Source organism: Panthera onca, chromosome A2 (genome assembly GCF_046562875.1).
Source record: "Panthera onca isolate mPanOnc1 chromosome A2, mPanOnc1 haplotype 2, whole genome shotgun sequence".
Classification (NCBI taxonomy): domain Eukaryota; kingdom Metazoa; phylum Chordata; class Mammalia; order Carnivora; family Felidae; genus Panthera; species Panthera onca.
The window spans coordinates 121,271,824-121,290,430 of NC_138340.1; the positions used below are offsets into that span (position 1 = coordinate 121,271,824).

Here is an 18,607-nt window from a genome sequence, read left to right on the forward strand (position 1 = left end):
CCCTTCTCCACTCTGACGCAACACCTACTCTCAAGCCCACTTCCCAGGACTCAATTTCCCTGCCTGCAATTGCCGCTACGTCACCCCGCCGCCGCCGCAGTCGCAGCCAAACCCCGGAGTGGACCTTGGGAACGTGCGCGCGAGCGGCGCACTAGGCATGCGCGAGCGGGCCCCGGGCCCGGCGCGTCGAGGATTCAGGTAGCGCGCTGTGGTACCGCCAGCCACCGGTTCCCTCGCGACAGTGGCCCCTTGGAGGCTGCAGCCACCACTCGGGCCCACCCAGTGCCTTCGCCTCCCTGTGAACAGCGCGCCGCTCCACCGCACGGGGGCCCTGGCCGGCCGCGTCCTCACGTGCCCAGGCCGCCGCAGTGACCCCGCCCCCGGGCCGAGGATGTGAGGCTGGCCGGGTGTCCCCGCACCGGGCCCGGGCGCCGGGAGTCGGCGGCTCGGCAGCTCTGGGCGATGGCCCTGCTGTCGGTGCTCCTCGCCTCCTGGGGCCTGGGGCAGTGAGGGGGCCGGCGGGCGAAGGGAAACGGCCCCGGCGCGGCGGGGGCCAAGGGGCCGCGGGCGACATGGAGGGGGTGCTGTACAAGTGGACCAACTATCTGAGCGGTGAGTGGGGGGCGCGCCAGGCGCCGGGTCCTTTGTTTGAGCGGCGGGAGGGCGGCGTCGGACGCGCGTCCCCGGGGGTCGGGGTCACAGCCCCTAGTGAAACCGGAGAGGCCTGAACGGGTCGGGGATACTTGCCCAAAGCCGTTCTCACGGGGCCGTGTCACCCATGCTGTAAGGACACAGTCCTCTGCTGGGGCTGGGTGAGGCCCATAACTGCCCTTTCGCTTCAAGGAAAGCTACAAAATACAGAGGTTTGGGGTGACTGGAAAGGCTCGATGCCCTCGGCGTCAGCGGGAAGGAGGCGCTGACTCCCGCAGTGGGGGTCTTCTAGGAGCCTATCGAATTCTGGCGAAGGAGCTGGTCTCGCCCGCCCAGCAGAGAGGTTGGAAGGTTTCCTATGAATGCTAGAGGTGACTTGGAATTCCAGAGGTGAAAGGTCCTTTTTCAAACAAAGTCCCCAGTGCAAACACTTTCCCTTTGTCACTTTCGGAGTCATCTGCGTGCGGACCAAGATATCAGAATTCCATCTCAATAGTTCAAAGCTCCAAAGTATGTACACGGTTTTTGCTTTTCTCACTTGAGCGTTCTTTTTGTTTTACAGACCCAGAAATTCCCACAAAATGAAACGGTAGCAACTGTTTTGTTGCCCTGCTGAGCAGAATGGCTTAAAAATATACTCTGCCCCCTTTCCAATGTGTGGAAGTACCTTCCTTCATATCTTGTAAGGTCGTAACTATTCTCCAACTGTGAATATGATTCAGAACAAGCATATTTTCGTTTTTGCAACCAGTATTTAGTAAAAGCCTTCTGCATGCTAGCAACTGTGTTAGGCACCATTTTGGAATTAAACTTTATTATGGAAAAAGAGCTGGGCACTTTTAATAGCAGTGTATTTGAAACCAGAGGTATTCCCAGTATCTCTTATAGTGGGAGAGATATATTTTCCCATCCTTTGATAGAACAGGACACTTAAAAAAATTTTCATTAATGTTTATTTATTTTTGAGAGAGAGAGAGAGAGCTCAAGCAGGGGAGGGGCAGAGAGAGAGAGGGAGACACAGAATCCGAAACAGGCTCTAGGCTAAGAGCTGTCAGCACAGAGCCGGATGCAGTCTCCAGCTAATGAACTGTGAGATCATGACCTGAACCGAAGTTGGCCGCTCAACTGACTGAGCCACCCAGGCGCCCCAGGACTGGACAGTTTTTTAAATGTTTTAGTGTGGTGATGCTCTAGGGTAGTTTAAGGACTCATGTGTCTGTGAGGATCAGTTGGCATATTGACTTTGATGAGGTTACACAGCACAGCCAAAAGTGCACCTGTTGGCTGTACCCAGAATCTCTTCCTTTTGCAGACTGTGGTTAGAGGTGAGTTGTTTATTTTTCTGATATTCATTAGTAAAGACTGAGTGAAGAAAGGTGTTTTAGAAGACCTGGCCTAGTGCTCGCTTCGGCAACACATATACTAGAAGACCTGGCCTTGGCTTTTGAGGACTTTCTTTGATGTCAAATGGTTCAATTAGATGTGGGTAACTCGTGGCTGGGCTTTGGTGAATGTCCAAGGCTCATTAACACTCTACTAATCTAAAGGGAGCATGCTTGATCAGGTAATTTGTCTTTCAGGTATCTCCAAGTTCTGAGATATATGGATCCTAACCCCTTGAGTAAAATTTAGTGCCTGGTCTTTCACCCCTTTCCATTACACATGCTTTTTAACTTTTTTCTTTCATCCTGAACACTCTTCCTTCTTTTTTTCCATCCCCCTCCCCTGCCTTTTTTTTTTTTTTCCTCCTCACTTTTCTTACTCTCATCCTCCTTTATATAGAAAGTTTAGTCTGTGTGTATAGTACCTGCTTCCTGGTTGGTTTTTTTCCCCCTGACTGTTGTTATGTATTCTTCAATACAGCAAAATTTCTCTAGAAGGATCTTTTGGAATCTTTATCATGTGATGCCTGTACCATCTGTCTAGTTGGAAAAGAGTCTCCTTTTTTCTGCCCCAAGTAAGAGAAGTTAATTCTGCGATTGGTGCCAGGGTGAAAGCCCTAAAAACGGGAGCCTGGAGCCATTGCCAGAGGCAGCTGTCCTCATATCATGCTGCTTGTTCCCTTGACCCACATGCCACCTCATTGTGGGCATAGTGTTCATAGAAGCCCATCACACCACCGGGTACTTTTACTGGATATACTTAGAATTATTTTTTAGCACACTGTCTTTCATCAGGAGATAAATTTACTTTGGAACGAAATGGTATAGCCTAGGAGGAACAAATGCATTCTCATTTCTTCCACCCTCCTATGTGAGATAGTCTCCCAAAAGAACATAGTGTGACTGTTAATGACAAGCTTTGATGAAGACATTACTACTTTTTCTTCTTCTGATGCTTGTTTTTAAAAGTTACATTAAAAAAAATTTTTTTTTATGTTTATTTTTGAGAGACAGAAACAGAGCATAAGCAAGGGAGGGGCAGAGAGAGAGAGAGATACAGAATCCGAAGCAGGCTCCAGGCTGTGAGCTGTCAGCACAGAGCCCAACGTGGGGCTTGAACTCACGTACCGTGAGATTGTGACCTGAACTGAAATCAGACGCTTAACCGACTGAGCCACCAAGCGCCCCTAAAAGTAACATGTTTTCGGGTTGCCTGGGTGGCTCAGTCGGTTAAGCGTCCAACTCTTTTATTTATTTTTTTTAACATTTTGTTTTTTGAGAGACAGAGGACAGGCAGGAGAGGGGCAGAGAGAGAGGAAGACACAGAATCCAAAGCAGGCTCCAGGCTCTAAGCGGTCAGCAGAGGGCCCGATATGGGGCTTGAACCCACGAACCTGAGATCATGACCTGAGCTAAAGTTGGATGCTCAACCAACTGAGCCACTCAGGCACCCCAACATCCGACTCTTGCTTTCACAACAGGTTATGATCTCACATTTGTGGGTTCAAGCCCCACATCAGGCTCTCACTAACAACATGGAGCCTGCTTGGGATTCTCTCCTCCCTCTCTGCCCCTCCCCCATGCTCTTTCTCTCTTTCTCTCTCAAAATAAATAAACTTTTTAAAAAAAGTAATGTTTTTCCTTAGGGTTTTGCACACAGTAATTTTAAAATAGATATCCCAGGGGCACCTGGATGGTCAGTCGGTTGAGCCTCCGACTTTGGCTCAGGTCACGATCTCACGGTCGTGAGTTCGAGCCCCCGTCAGGCTCTGTGCTGACAGCCCAGAGCCTGGAGCCTGCTTCAGATTCTGTGTCCCCCTCTCTCTTTGCCCCTCCCTCGCTCGCACGCTGTCTCTCTCTCTCTCTCTCTCTCAAAAATAGATAAACATTAAAATAGATATCCCAGCCACAGTTTTTCTTCGTTGTGAATTTTTCTCTAAATGGTCGTATCTGTTTGTGTAATTTTGTCATGCCCACAGCTTGATATGGGAAGTCTTTTGTCAAATCTGAGTAGAGAAGTTAGGAGATCAGTTTGTTAGCTGATCCTTTTAATGCTTGGAGGATATTGTTAATTTCATTTGCCATCTACTGTGTGCTGGGCACTATTATGTTAGGCACAGGGCAAGCAACACTGAACAAGACAGACACAGTCCCTGCCTTTCTTGAGCTTACAGTCTGATGGGGGAGAAAGACGTTTATTGGAAGTACTTAGAAGCGTGTTCCAAGTGTGTGTGAGTTGGGGAGAAGGGAAGAAGAGAAGCTAGTTTGGGTCACTGGGGGAGGCTTCTCTGAAGAAAAGATTTAAGCAGAACCTGAAGGATAAATAGAAGCTAGCTAGTTGGCGAGGCCAAGGCAGAGGTGCATTTGGAGCCTGTGAGGAAGAACTTTTTAGCTACGGGGAATGTCGGTATGAGGTATGAAGGCCGTAAAGCAGGACAGAGGTGAGTGAGTGAGGAAAGGAAAGAAGACCTGAAAGGCTGCAGAGCTTAGTGTGAGGCTCCAACAAGGCTGCAGGGGTGGATAAGAAGCTTGAAAGGCCCCTGCCTATCTCTTATGCTGGTGTAAACACCATGGGGTGGTAGGAGTATACGAAAGAGAGAGAAATGATGAGAGTGTTTAAACACTTACTTTGTTGGCATTTATTGTACTTTGCCAAATACTGTAGTTATTTTGTGAGTTTCTCTTGCCTCTTTAATCAACCGGTAGGTATCATTTACTGAAAGTTGGAAACATCATCAAACCCAGAGAATAGCATTTAAATTGCTTGCATGAGTATAGTACTAAAATAGAGAAATAGAAACAGTCTCTTTTCCTGACACACTAGGCATAGGCAGGTACCCTGTGCTCCTTAAAAGGAAAATGAAAAAAGAGAGAGAGAAAACTTACGTGTATTTTCTTTAACAGCCCTGAGCCATCCCACTTTTTAAACATCAGAACACTAGACATTCTGGAATTTAGCGTCACACCTTCTCTTTAGACATTAGAGGATTAAACCTGGAATGAAAAGGAAATATGGATCAAACATTTCACAAATCCCTATATTGTGTGAAATGTAGAGCTAGGCATTGTATGTTTGTTATTCATATCTTTCAAGCCCTAAAAGTTGGTCAAGGAATATTATACCTGCTCGGTTGTAAATTAATAGTAGAACCATAGTTGAGGCATTAAAGAGACCTAAAATCTGATACCAGCTCTGCCGCTGCAAGCTTCAGACTCACTTTACCATTCTGAGCTTAACGTCTTCCTCCATAAAAATGATGAGATTTACCAGTCAATAATTATAAAAATAGTAAAAGATTTTGCGACGTTCTAGGCACTATTCTAAACATTTTACGAGTATTAACTCATTTAATCTTCACATCCATTTTCCAGATGAAGATATTGAGACACAGAAAGGTCAAGGAACTGGCCCAAGGTCACACAGTTAGTAAGTGGCTCCGGAGTCATTGCTCCATTACATAATACCTTGAAAGGTCCTTCCTGCTTGATCATTATATAATTCTAGCTGATTCATAATGCACCTATATTTAAAATATGTTGACCTAGAATAGCAGACTCCATTTGGGGGTAGGAGGAAGGGAGGAGTTCAGGAGTGAGGAAGACTTTGCTCAGTGTTGTGCCTATGTTTTGTCATAAGGAAGTTTTCTGAACTGTGCTGTGAGCTTTCTACTTTGCCATTTTAGGTCCCTTTCCTGCCCGTTCAGCAAGCGGGAGGGCTGCTGCCCTGAGCTCTATCCAGCTGCAGGCTTCGTGGGCCTGGCCAGCAGGTTAGGGCACAACACATTGCAGTACTGCATTCCAGAAATAACAAAAGCTTGCATCATGCTGACCAGATGGTTGTCTGGGAAGGTGCGATAATTTTGCTTACTGCCCCCCAACGCAGGTTTAGGAAGGTGACTCTTGCCCGTATACGTTTGTGCTGTGTAAAAAGGACATCTGGAATGTGAGTGATCCAGAGCAAGATTCTCATGGTCTCATAACCACTGATCAGCATTTTTTGTTGTTGTTTTAACATCTTTATTGAGATAATAATTCACCCATCATAAATTTCACCATTTAAAGTATACTGGTTAGTAGTTTTTAGTGTGCAGTCATCGCCACAATTTAAAAATATTTGCATTATCCCCAAACGAAACCCAGTTAGCATTCACTCCCACCCCACCCCACTCTTACCCTTGACAACCACTAATCTTCTGTCTGTGTAAACTTGCCTATTCTAGACATTTCATATAAAAGGGATCATACATTATGTGTTCTTTTGTGACTGGCTTCTTTTACCTAGCATAATATTTTTGGGGGTTCGTGAATGTATAGCATCTATCAGTACTTCATTTATTTTTATTGCAAATAATACTCCGTTGTATGGATATACCATATTTTGTGTATCCATTCATCAATTGGAAATTTGAGTTGCTCCATTTTTTTGGTTATTATGAGTAATGGTGCTGTGAATATTTGTGTTGGGTTTTTGTGTGGACATGTTTTCATTTCTCTTGAATATAAACCTAGGAGGGGAATTATTGGGTTGTATGGTAACTCTTTTTGTTTAACAGTTTGGGGGGAATTGGGGCACCTGGGTGGCTTGGTCAGTTAAGTATCCGGCTCTTGATCTCAGCTCAGATCTTGACCTCAGGGTTGTGAGTTCAAGCCCCATGTTGGGTGTAGAGATTACTTAAATAAACTTAAACAACGACGACAACAACAAAAACACCACACAACCAAACTTTTCCAAACTGGCTGCACCATGTTACAATCTTATCAGTAATGAAAGAATTTCTTCACATTCTCACCAACACTCATTATTATCTGTCTTTTTTCTTATATCCATTCCAGTGAGTGTGAAGTGTTATCTCCTTGTGGTTTTGATTTATATTTCTCTAATGACTAATGATATTGGTCATCTTTTCATGTGCTTATGAACCATTCGTGTATCTTAGGAGAAATGTCCATTTACAGCCTTTGCCCACTTGTTGTTTGAGCTCTTTTTTCATTATGGAATTATAATTCTTTATTCTGCATACAGGTTCCTTATCTAATACATGATTTGCAGATATTGTTCCTGTTCTGTAGATTACCTTTTACTTTTTTGATGGTCTCATTTGTAGCACAGAAGTTTTTAATTTTGGTGTCCAGTTTATTGATTTTTTTTTTTCTTTTATCGCTTGTGCTTTTAGTTTCATTCTTAGGAAACTATTGTCTAACTTAACACAAGGTCATAAAGATTTACTCCTGTTTTTTTCCTGAGTTTTTAGTTTGAGCTCCTACATTTAGGTCTGTGGTCCATTTTAAACTAATTTTTGTGGGGCGCCTGGGTGGCTCAGTCAGTTAAACGTCTGACTTCAGCTCAGGTCATGATCTCACTGCTCGTGAGTTCGATCCCTGCATCGGGCTCTGTGCTGACAGCTCGGAGCCTGGAGCCTGCTTCAGATTCTGTGTCTCCCTCTCTGTGCCCTTCCCCTGCTCGTGCTCTTTCTTTCTCTCTCTCTCTCTCTCTCTCTCTCTCTCTCTCTCTCTCTGTCTCTCAAATATAAAATAAAACATAATAATAAATAAACTAATTTTTGTGTATGATGTGAGTTAAGGGTCACCTTCATTGTTTACATTCTTTGCCATATCCAATGTTCAACTCTTTATTCATGATTTCAGTGACAGGGCCATGGGCCAGTATATTCAAATGCTGTAAATGAAAATGGTTGAAGTCTGTAAGCCCTGAGTTGAAAGTTCTGCTCTGCTACTTACTAATGCTGACACCTTGAGCAAGTTACTTAATCTCCCTGAGCCTCAGTTTTAAGATGACAGCAAGAATAATAGCCATACTAGGTTTTTTACAAAGATGAAATGGATAACATATATGAACCTGTCTAGTACATAGTTCACTTACTGTTAGATTAATTGGACAACTGTTTTGATTAATGATGCCAGAAAAATTCAGTTGTTGGTTTTGTCTGTATGCAAATTGAGTCTCCTCATTGGTTCTGAAAGTGTATGTATCCTGAATTCTTTTTTTTTTTTTTTGTTTATTTATTTTGAGAGTGAGAATAAGCATGAGCGGGGGAGGAGCAGAGAGAGAAGGGGAGAGAGAATCCCAAGCAGGCTCTGTGCTGATAGGCCTGTGCTCGAACCCACAAACCGTGAGTGAGATCATGACCTGAGTGGCTATCAAGAGTCAGACGCTTAACCAACTGAGCCACCTAGGTGCCCCTAACCTGAATTTTTTAAATCCTCCTTTTGGAAGTTGGAGTGATATAATCTATAAAGGAAAATACTCCAATGAGCCATCAGAATCTTGGAATTGACTCTGTAGTCCTATGACAGTCATTGTTTTGAATGAATGCTGATTACAGATCACATAATTCTGTGTACCACTGTTATGTTGCCTCTAGCAAAAATTAATAATTTGTTAAGGAACATAAGAGATATTAGACCATTGCCTTATTGGCACTCCCTCAAAAGCAGCACCAGTCTTTCCATTAATTCTGATGTGTGATGTGGTTGGAGATGTTAGGAGTGACCATGGTCTCAGGTCATTGATGTGGTCTGTGGACAGGAGGCCTGAGGACCATTGTTCTCAGACTGTGCTCTCAGTGTTCAATCTTTACCATTTCCTGTTACTATTACTTTCATATTGTTTAGAATTGAGCAAAAGCCCAGTTAAACTCCATTAGGAATAGATTTGGAACAGGTAAGAAAGTAGGCAACGGAGCTTTGCTGGACAGAAAACAAATGAATAGACAACAGGGAGGTCCAAAAAATACTGTGATGCTTGGGCATTTCTCTCCCTGGATCCATTTTCAAGTTGGCTGGTGGAGGGTGTGACAGTAGCAGAAGAGATGGAAAAGTGAGTAACTTAGAGTTAGCCAGAGAGAGGGCTGACCTTTCTCAGTATTCGTGTTACATCAAAGGAAGCAAAATATCATTTGCTTGAGAATCTACTCCTTTAGGTAGAATTGTTCCTGTATAGTCCAAGACAAGGATGGCTCTGTCTTGATTTTTAAATACCAGAGGAAAGGTTTCAACATTCTACTTTTAACACAGTCTAATAGCTCCCCGTCAGTCATTCATTCACTGAGAATGGATGGAACACTAGCATCAACTCTTACTATACCCTGTGTGGATATTAGGGATACTGTTTTGAGTAAGACATGATCCCTGTTCTCAAGGAGATAATAGGCTTGTGGCTGTCCTTCTTAACTATGAAAAGTGCCTTGCTAAATTCGGCTAAATTCATGATTTTGTCCCTTAAGCCTTTACATGGTTGCTTCAAGGCTATGGCTTGACAAAGCTCAGAAGAGCTACACTGCATGTAGCTGGTCCCTAGGTGTAGGGGGTTAGCTCTTACCTATCATCCTCTGGAGTCTTGGAATTTTAAAGGCAAATTTGGGGCATCCCTGACAGGCTGGAATGTTAAAGTCTTTGGTCATCCAGGTTGACATCACAAATATCTTTTTGCTTTTTTTAATGTTTATTTGTTTTTTTGAGAGAGAGAGCGAGAAACACAGTGTGAGCAGGGGAGGGGCAGAGAGAGGGAGACACAGAATATGAAGCAGGCTCCAGGCTCTGAGCCGTCAGCACCAAGCCTGATGTGGGGCTCAAACTCACAAACTGTGAGATCATGACCTGAGCCAAAGTCGGATGCTTAACTGAGTGAGCCACCCAGACGCCCCATGGGATAGGATTAGATTACCAAGCCAAGCCTGAGAGTTTTGAATTGGTGAGGAGTCACTTGGGATTTCTGAATAGGAAGAAAGAACAGGTAAAAACAGTACATAAGGAAGATTCAGCTGGCTAAAACATGATAAGGGAGGAGAAAACACTGAAATAACAGGAACACAATGATGATGGAAGGGGAGGAGGGAGGCAGTATCCTCCATTTCACAGATGAATAAACCAAGGCTCGTAAGATAAATAATTGACTTCGAATCACACAACAAATAAACCTTGAGCCAGGTCTGCCTGGCTTTTGTGCTTCCCATGATTTTACACCATACGCCTCAACATGGGCATGGTGTAACACTGAAGGCAAGAGTGGAGAAGAGTGTGATTGGGCAAGACTTAGTGACTGACCTGGAGGGATGGGGCAGAAAGTGACCCTCAGGTTTGGAGCTGGGGTAGTGAGAGGTTGCTGGGTTTGTTAAGAGTGACATTATAATCAGAAGGAAGAGGATGTGTTAAACCTTAGATACTCAGTTTCATCCGTCTGTCTGTTTGTAAATTGGAAAGTAATGCCCAGAGGAATTAAGTGACATGCTCAGGATGACACATCTAGATGTTATGAGTCTGAACTTGAACAACCAACATTTCCTATTTTCTTGAGGAAGGTGATGGTGGAACATATGAGAAGCATTGCCCAGAACAAATAAATGTAACAAATGTCCAGTTTGATAGCCCAAAGCACAGACAGAGGTAACTTACAGCAGGCTCCAACAGAAGGTTCTAAAGAGAATTTGATTTAATATATTGTAATTATAGTCTCCTCACCATCTGCATGCCTTACTCCCCAGTAGGCTGTCACTCTTTGAAGCCTGGGATCATCTTTTCTCTTAATCTCCAAGCCTGGCAAATTATAACTGCTCAAAAAATGCTTTGTGAATTAATTAATGGTAAATTAAGAAGCCTGTAATTTAGCTAGTGCTTGGTTATTATCTGTTACTATTAGGGATGTCTCCTCCTTCCTCCTTCCCGGCTGCAGCAAAAGTCTTATGACTGACCTGGCAGAAGAACCACAGCCTTGTTATCCACTGTCCTGTCTGGAGTTCCTCTGGGGAGGCTGAGCTATGGGCAAGGGTTTTGGTGAGGTAGAATATGGCTGAGCACCCATAGCTGGACATGGAAAACACCAAGACTGTGGCGGTCAGGACTGAGTAACTGCTTTGCTTCAATTTAGAAATGGTAGATTTTCACACCATTAATGTATCTGTAAAATATCTATAACATGATATATTATGACCATCATGTAATATATATGAGTTATGAACACAGCAACCATTAATTTATGGTGAACAAATTAAGTCTTGACTCACCACTTCAGAAAGGTTGTTAATTCTGTGAAGAAATTTAATCTTTCTTGACACTAGTTAATTTCTCTTGAAATAGATGCTGCAAAAGAATTAAGTTTCCTGTTACTTTGAATCAAGATAGAGGTTTACAGGTTTTGAAAACTGGAAGAGACTATTAAACTCATGCTATAATTCTGTAGAAAAGGAAATGAAAGTCAAAAGAAGTTAGAGACGAATTCAGCCCTTTTGCTTCTTCTCTCTGTTCCCACTTGATTATGGTCACTAGTTTTTCCTCTTATGTTTGATGAAGAAGCACCTTTTCTTCATTTTTTTCTTTACTTTTGGCTTAATTTTCTATAAGAGATTTAAATAGCCCCTTCTTGTGTTTTTCTGCATTTCTAAACAGCAGTATTTCATTATGGATTTTTAAAAATTTACAGTGTGTTAATGTGGGTTTTTTTTAATCTTGTTTTTATTTTCTGTTAAACAATAAGATTGTAAACTTCTGGTTTCCCATAATATTTAATTGGCAAAAGTTCTGAAGAAACTACGATGGGTTTATAGGCAGAGTCATGTACCCTAGCATGAGGTTAACATTTCACTTAGTGGGTGTCTTACTAGTTCTATTTAAGAGTATTGTTATTGGGCCAAGATGGAGTAAGTTCACTGTAGTCTCTCTCCCACAGAGACTAAAACCTGAACAAACTACTCAAGTGCCTGAGAACTCTGAAAAGTAAATTACAGCAAGCCGACTGGGGAGAGAAGACAAAACGTTAACAACCACCATGGTAAAGATGAACACTCTTGAAACAAATGGAAAGATATAGATTCTTAGCAGAGAAATAGAAACTACTAAAAAGGACTAAATGGAGATTTTAGAACTAAAAAAGTATGATATCAATATTAAAAAAAAAATCACTCAGTAGATGGGCTCAGTAAAATATAGATGACACAGGAAAGAATCAGTGAACTTGAACATCAGTCAATAGAAATTATCCAGTCTAAAGAACAAAGGAAAAAAATGAAGGGAAATAAATGAATAAAACCTTAGGGATACAAACTTCTACTTACAAATAAGTCCTGGGGATATAACATACAGCACAGTGACTATGGTTAATAATACTATGTTGTATATTTGAAAGTTGCTAAGAGAGTAAATCTTAAGAGTTCTCATTAGAAGAGAAAAAATTTGTAACTCAACGTGGCAATAGATGTTAACTTATTGTGGTGATCATTTTGTGATATATACATAAATCCTGTTGTTGATGTTAAATGTCAATTGTACCTCAAAAAAAAAAAAAAAAGCACATAGAGTCAGGGACCTCGGAGACAAGAACAAAAGGTCTAACATTTAGACTTTGGAGAAAGGAGAAGGGTAAGGAGTAAGACATTGGTGAAGAAAACAGTCTTGAAAAAATAATAACTGAAAACTTCTCAAATTGGGCAAAAGCTACTAATTTACAAATTCAAGATACTCACCAAACTCCAAGCCGTGTCAGCTCAAAGATATACCATACATATGATGAAACTGCTGAAAACTAAAACAGACAAAAAAACAAAACAAAACAAAAAAACCTCAAAAGCAGCAAGAATAGAAAGACACAGTACGATAGGGAAACAGTTTCAGTATCTGGGGTTTCTTACCAGCAAATGTGGAGGCTAGAAGGCAGAGTTTAAGAGTTAAGGCAAAATAAAAACACCCTTAGATGAAGGAAAATTAAAATGTCAAAAACGGTTCTTGAAGCTGAAGGGAAATGATACCACAGGAAACTTAGAGCATCAGGATTAAAAAAAAGCAACAAAAATGGTAAATATCCAGATAAACATAATAGACTCTTTCTTGTCTTTAAGTTCTTTAATATGTGTATGACTGTTGGAAGCAAAAATTATAACCTCATGGGGGGATGGTTGTTATATGTAGATGTAATACATATGGTAACTATAATAGAAAAGGAGAAGGGCTAAAAGGACTTCTTTGGGTTTAGGTTTGCATATTTTACTTGAAATAGCAAAATATTATTTCTAAGTAGGCTGAAAAGTTAGATGTCTATTTGTTAAGCCCTAGAGCAACTAATGAACAAATACTAAGAGATACAGCAGAAGATGTGGATAAAACGGAGTCGTATAATCCAAAGGTCAGGAAAGGGAGGAACAAAGTAACCAAAAACAAAACAGGAAACAGAAAATTAATAAAGCAGTGTCCCTAGTTCCAACTATATTGATAATCTATTAACTGTAAGTGATCTAAACAGATAAAAGACACAGATTGTCAGATAGAATGAAAAACAAGACCCAACTATATGCTGCCTTTGAGATCTTTAAATATAAAGATACAGATTAAAAATGAAAGGATATACAAACATAGATGCAAAAAATCCTCAAAAAAATATCAGCAAATTGAATCCTAAAGTGTATAAAAAGAATTGTATACCATGACCAATTAGAATTTATCCCAAATGTGCAAGGCTGGTTCAACATTTGAAAATTCATCAATGTAATCCATTCTATCAACGGACTAAAAAAGAAAAATCGCATGGTCATATCAGTAGACAGAAAAGCCATTAAGCAAATCACCATTCACGATAAAAACTCAGTAAACTAGGAATGGAAGAGAAGTTTTAAAGAGTATTTTTAAAAAATCCACAGCTAAGGGGCACCTGGGTGACTCAGTTGAGTGTCCGACTTGGCTCAAGTCATGATCTTGCGGTTCGTGAGTTCGAACCCCACAACAGTCTCACTGCTGTCAGCCTGCCAGTGCAGAGTCTGCTTCTGATTGATCTTCTGTCTCCCTCTCTCTCTAGCCCTCCCCTTCTTGAGCTGTCCCCCAAAAAAATAAATATTAAAACAAAAACAAAAACCAACAGCTAACATCATACTTTATTGTGAGAAGCTAGAAACTTTCCCACTAGAATCAGGTATAAAGCAAGGATGTCTCCTCTTACCACTCCTTTTTAACATCATACTGGAAGCCCTTGCTTATCCTGTAAGGCAAGAAAAAGAAATTAGAAGCATACAGATTTGGAAGGAAGACATAAAACTGTCTTTGTTCACAGGTAACATCACTTATGTAGACAATCTGAAACAACTAACCAAAAAAGTGGTTATAAAGTGCTAATAACAAATATTAGCAAGGTTGCAGGATACAAAGTTCATGCGCAAAAGCCCATATTCATTGCCTTCCTATATACCAACAATAAACAAGTGGAACTTGAAATTTCAAACACAGTACCATTTACATTTATACCCCCCCAAAATGAAATACTTAGGTATAAACCTAACAAAATATGTATAACACCTGTATAAGGAAAACTACAAAACTGGTGAATGAAATCTAAGAAAAACTAAATAAATGAAGAGATAGTCCATGTTCATGGGTAGGAAAACTCAATATTGTCAAGTTGTGAGTTTTTCCCAACTTGATCTATAAATTCAATGCAATCCCAGTCTAAAATCCCAAGAAGTTATTTTATGGATGTCAGCAAATTGATTCCAAAAGTCATTTGGAGAAGCAAAAGACCCAGAATAGCCAACACTATCTTGAAGCAGAAGAACAAAGTTGAAGGACTGATGCTACCTGACTTCAAGACTTACTGTAAAGCTATAATCAACAATGTGTGGTATTGGTGAAAGAAAAGACAGATCATTGGGGGGAAAAGGCCCAGAAGCAGACCCACATAAATACAATCAGCTGATTTTTGACCAAGAAAGAGAGACAATATAATGAAGCAGAGATAATCTCTTCAACAAATTGTGCTGGACCAACTGGACATCCACGTGCAGAAAAAGTTAATCTAGATACAGACCTTACAGCCTTCACCAAAATTAACTCAAAATGGATCATAGACCTAAATGTAGAACACAAAACTGTGAAACTCCTGGAAGATAACATAGGAGAAAACCTCGATGACCTTGGCATTTTTATGCCTTTTTAGATATAATCCCCAAAATACAATCCATGAAAGAAATAATAAAAAATAATTAATAAAAAATAATTTAATAAGACTTCATAAAATTAAAAACTTTTGCTCTGTGAAAGACAGTATCAAGAAAACTAGAAGAAACATCACACGGGGCGCCTGGGTGGCTCAGTCGGTTGGGCGTCCGACTTCAGCGCAGGTCATGATCTCACGGTTCGTGGGTTTGAGCCCCGCGTCAGGCTCTGTGCTGACAGCTCAGAGCCTGGAGCCTGCTTTGAATTCTGTGTCTCCCTCTCTCTCTCTGCCCCTTCCCTACTCACACTGTCTCTCTCTGCCTCTCAAAAATAAACATTGAAAAAAAAATTTAGAAGAAACATCACAGACTGAGAGAAAATACCTGTGAAAGACATCTGATAAATGGACTATTATCCAAAATATACAAAAACTCTTAAGACTCAGCACTAAGAAAACCAACATAAAAATGAGCCAAAGACCTTACAGACACCCTACCAAAGAAGAGATATGGATGGCAAACGAGCTTGTGAAAAGTAGCTTCATGTCATATGTCATCATGGAAATGGCAAATTAAAGCACCAATGGGGTACCACTACACATCTATTAGAGTGGCCAAAATCTAAATCTAGAACACTGACACCACCAAATGCTAGCAAGGACGTGAAATAGCAGGAGCTCTCATAAATTGCTTTAGAATACAAAATGGTACAAAAAGAAAAAAAACAAAAACAAAAAAATACAAAATGGTACAGCCAGCGACTCTAGAAGACAGTTTGATGGTTTCTTACAAAACTAAACCTGCTCCTACCATATGATTCAGCCGTCGCTAAATTTTACCCAAAGCAGTCAAAACCTCATGTCCGCACAAAAACCTGCACAAGGATCTTTATAGCAGCTTTATTCGCAATAGCAAAATTTGGAAGCAACAGGATGCCTTTCAGTAGGTGAATGGATAAACTGGTACATCCAGACAAGGGAATCTTGTTCAGTGCTTAAAAGAAGTGAGTTGTCAAGCCATGAAAAGACATGGAAGAATCCTAAATGCATATTACTAAGTGAAAGAACCCAATTTGAAAAGGCTACATACTGAATGATTACAATTATGTGACATTCTGGAAAAGACAAAACTATGGAGACAATAAAAAGATGAGTGGTGCTGCAGGGGCAGGGGTTGTAGTGGGAGATGAATAATGATGGATACATATCATACGTTTGTCTGAATCCATAAAGTGTACAGCAGGAAGAGTGAACATTGAGATAAACTGGACTTTGGATGATTATAATGTGTCAATATAAATGATTAAAAAAATGAGCTATTCTGGTAAGTGATGTTGATAAGGGGAAAGGTTATGCAAGTATGAGTGAGGGGCATATAGGTAATCCCTGTATCTTCCTCTCAGTTTTGTTTTAAACCTAAAACTGCTCTAAAAAATTAAAGTCTTTTAAAACATTAAAAAAAAAAAAGATAGGAAAAGGTACCATGCAAACACTAATCAAAAGCTGAATTGGCTGTATGAATATTAGATTAGGTAGATTTCAGAATAGAAAATCTCAAGGGAGAATGAAGACACTGTGTAATTATAAAAGGGTTAATTCATCAAAAAGATATAGGAATCCTAAATGTATATATATCTAGAAACAGAACGTCAAAATCTATGAAGCAAAAACTGATAGAACTGAAAGGAGAAATTCACAATTATCCTTGGAAACTTCAACATTCTTCCTGTCAGTACTCCATCGAACAAGTAGACAGTAAATCATCCAAAGATAACAGAAGATCTGAATACTATCAACTAACTGGACCCAATTGATGTTTACAGAGTGATCCCTCGAACACCAGCTGAATACTGTATGTTTTTCAAATGCACCTGGAACATTCACTAAGATCGACCATATTCTGGGCTATCGTAGAAACCCTGCCCAATTGAAAAGAATGCTCCTGTCTTTAACAGAAGTAAACTAAAATCAATGACAGAAAGATGTGAGAAATCCCCAAATATTAGGAAATTAAACAATATGTTTCTGAGTAATCCATGGGTCAAAGAGGAAGTCTTCAAAAAAATTGCAAAATATTTTCAACTAAAATGAAAACACAACAGTGGTTGGCCAGGGGTACAGTGTGGGGAGAGGGTTTGACTACAGAGAGGGAGAACAAGGGAATTTTGAGGGGAGGATAATGGAATTTTTCTGTATTTGTTATGGTGGTTGTTAGAGGATTATGCATTTATCAAAACTCAGAACTGGTAACCAAAGGAATTTCACTACATGTAAATTTTAAAATATTGTTAAGAATTTAAGTGTCGAGTCAGCAGAGCATGTGCCTCTTGATCTCGGGCTCGTGAGTTCATGCTCCATGTTGGGGGTAGAGATTACTTAAAAATAAGATCTTTGAAAAGAAAAAAAGAATTTATGTTTTTTTTTAATGGAGTGCAGTTATTTTTAGTGATATGTTTGGGTGAGTTACATGTCCCAAGGCTGCTGAGTATGGGAAGTTACAGTGTTTTTTAGACATAGGTGTGACTCACAAGTAGTCACTTTTTGGTTTGGATCTTTAAGGTATAAGAACATGTCTAGAAACTTTGATTTTAAAGTGGTTGTTGTGAAATTAAAAAGGAAGAAACTATAGTATAAAGTTAACATGAGCTATGCTGTTTTAGATCCAAATATATGTACATTTTTTCAAGAAAACTATGCTCATTGGAAAAAATCCATATTGCTTGACATTAGTTGAGCTGAAAAAATTGAATTTTGCAAACAGTTGCTGTCAATTAAGTATAGATGAAGTATAGAAAGACATTGCACTATATGAGAAAACAACAGGCTGGTAACAGTTTTGGAATAATGATCTTCCAGTCTTTAATTTCTTTGAGTAATGTTATATTGTTTTTGAGTATAAATTTATTCTTCTATTGAGTGTATTCCTAACTATCATTCTTTTCGATCTTACTGTAAAAGGAACTGTTTCCTTAATTTCACTTTCAGTTCATTGCAAATGTATAGAAATACAATTGATATCTGCATATGGCCTTCTATCCTGCAACGTTACTGAAGTTATTTATTCTAATTTTAATTGAACTCCTTAGGTTTTTGCTTTGATTTGTTTTGAAATATGTAAGAGCATGTCTGCAGATGAAGGTAGATTTGCTTCTTCTTTTCCAATCTGGATACCTTTTATTTCATTTTTTTACCCTAATTGCCCTTGCTAGAACCTCCAATAAAATATTGAATAGAAACAGCAAGAGGAAGCATCCTTATGTTGTCTCAGGGGAAAAACCTCCAGTCTTTTGTCATTAAGTATGTTAATTGTGGGTTGTTGTTGTTGTTGTTGTTTTTTACATGCTTTATCAGGGTGAAGAAGTTCCCTTCTATTCCGAGTTTGTTGAGAATTTTTATTGTGAAAGGATGTTATTACATTTTGTCAAATGCTTTTGCTTTTTCTACATTTAGTGAAGTTGATCATGTGATAATTTGTAAATCTTTTATTTAGGAATAAATCCAATTTAAGCTTGAAGTTAAAAAAACCATGAATATTGGCTCACTTTTTGACTCTGAAAAAGTTCTTATCTATGGGTATAATATGGTCTTATTGCGGTGTTCAAAACTGTCGTCTGGATTTGCTTCCTTTCCCTGCCTCCCTCAAGTCCTC

General features: G+C 40.1%; 1 protein-coding gene across 4 annotated transcripts in view; it reads left to right on the forward strand.

Annotated features, from left to right (window-relative positions):
• Window positions 1-113: 113 nt before the first annotated feature.
• PLEKHA8 (pleckstrin homology domain containing A8) overlaps window positions 114-18,607 on the forward strand; it is a 92,563-nt gene continuing 74,069 nt past the window's right edge. Inside the window, exon 1 of one of the 4 annotated variants that reach the window (XM_060632811.3) lies at window positions 114-612. In XM_060632811.3, coding sequence (XP_060488794.1) covers window positions 573-612 — 40 coding nt within the window. In that variant the 5' untranslated portion in view covers window positions 114-572. The remainder of the gene's footprint in view (window positions 613-18,607) is intronic. The other 3 variants (XR_009610094.3, XM_060632810.3, XM_060632809.3) reach the window with 3 other exon arrangements.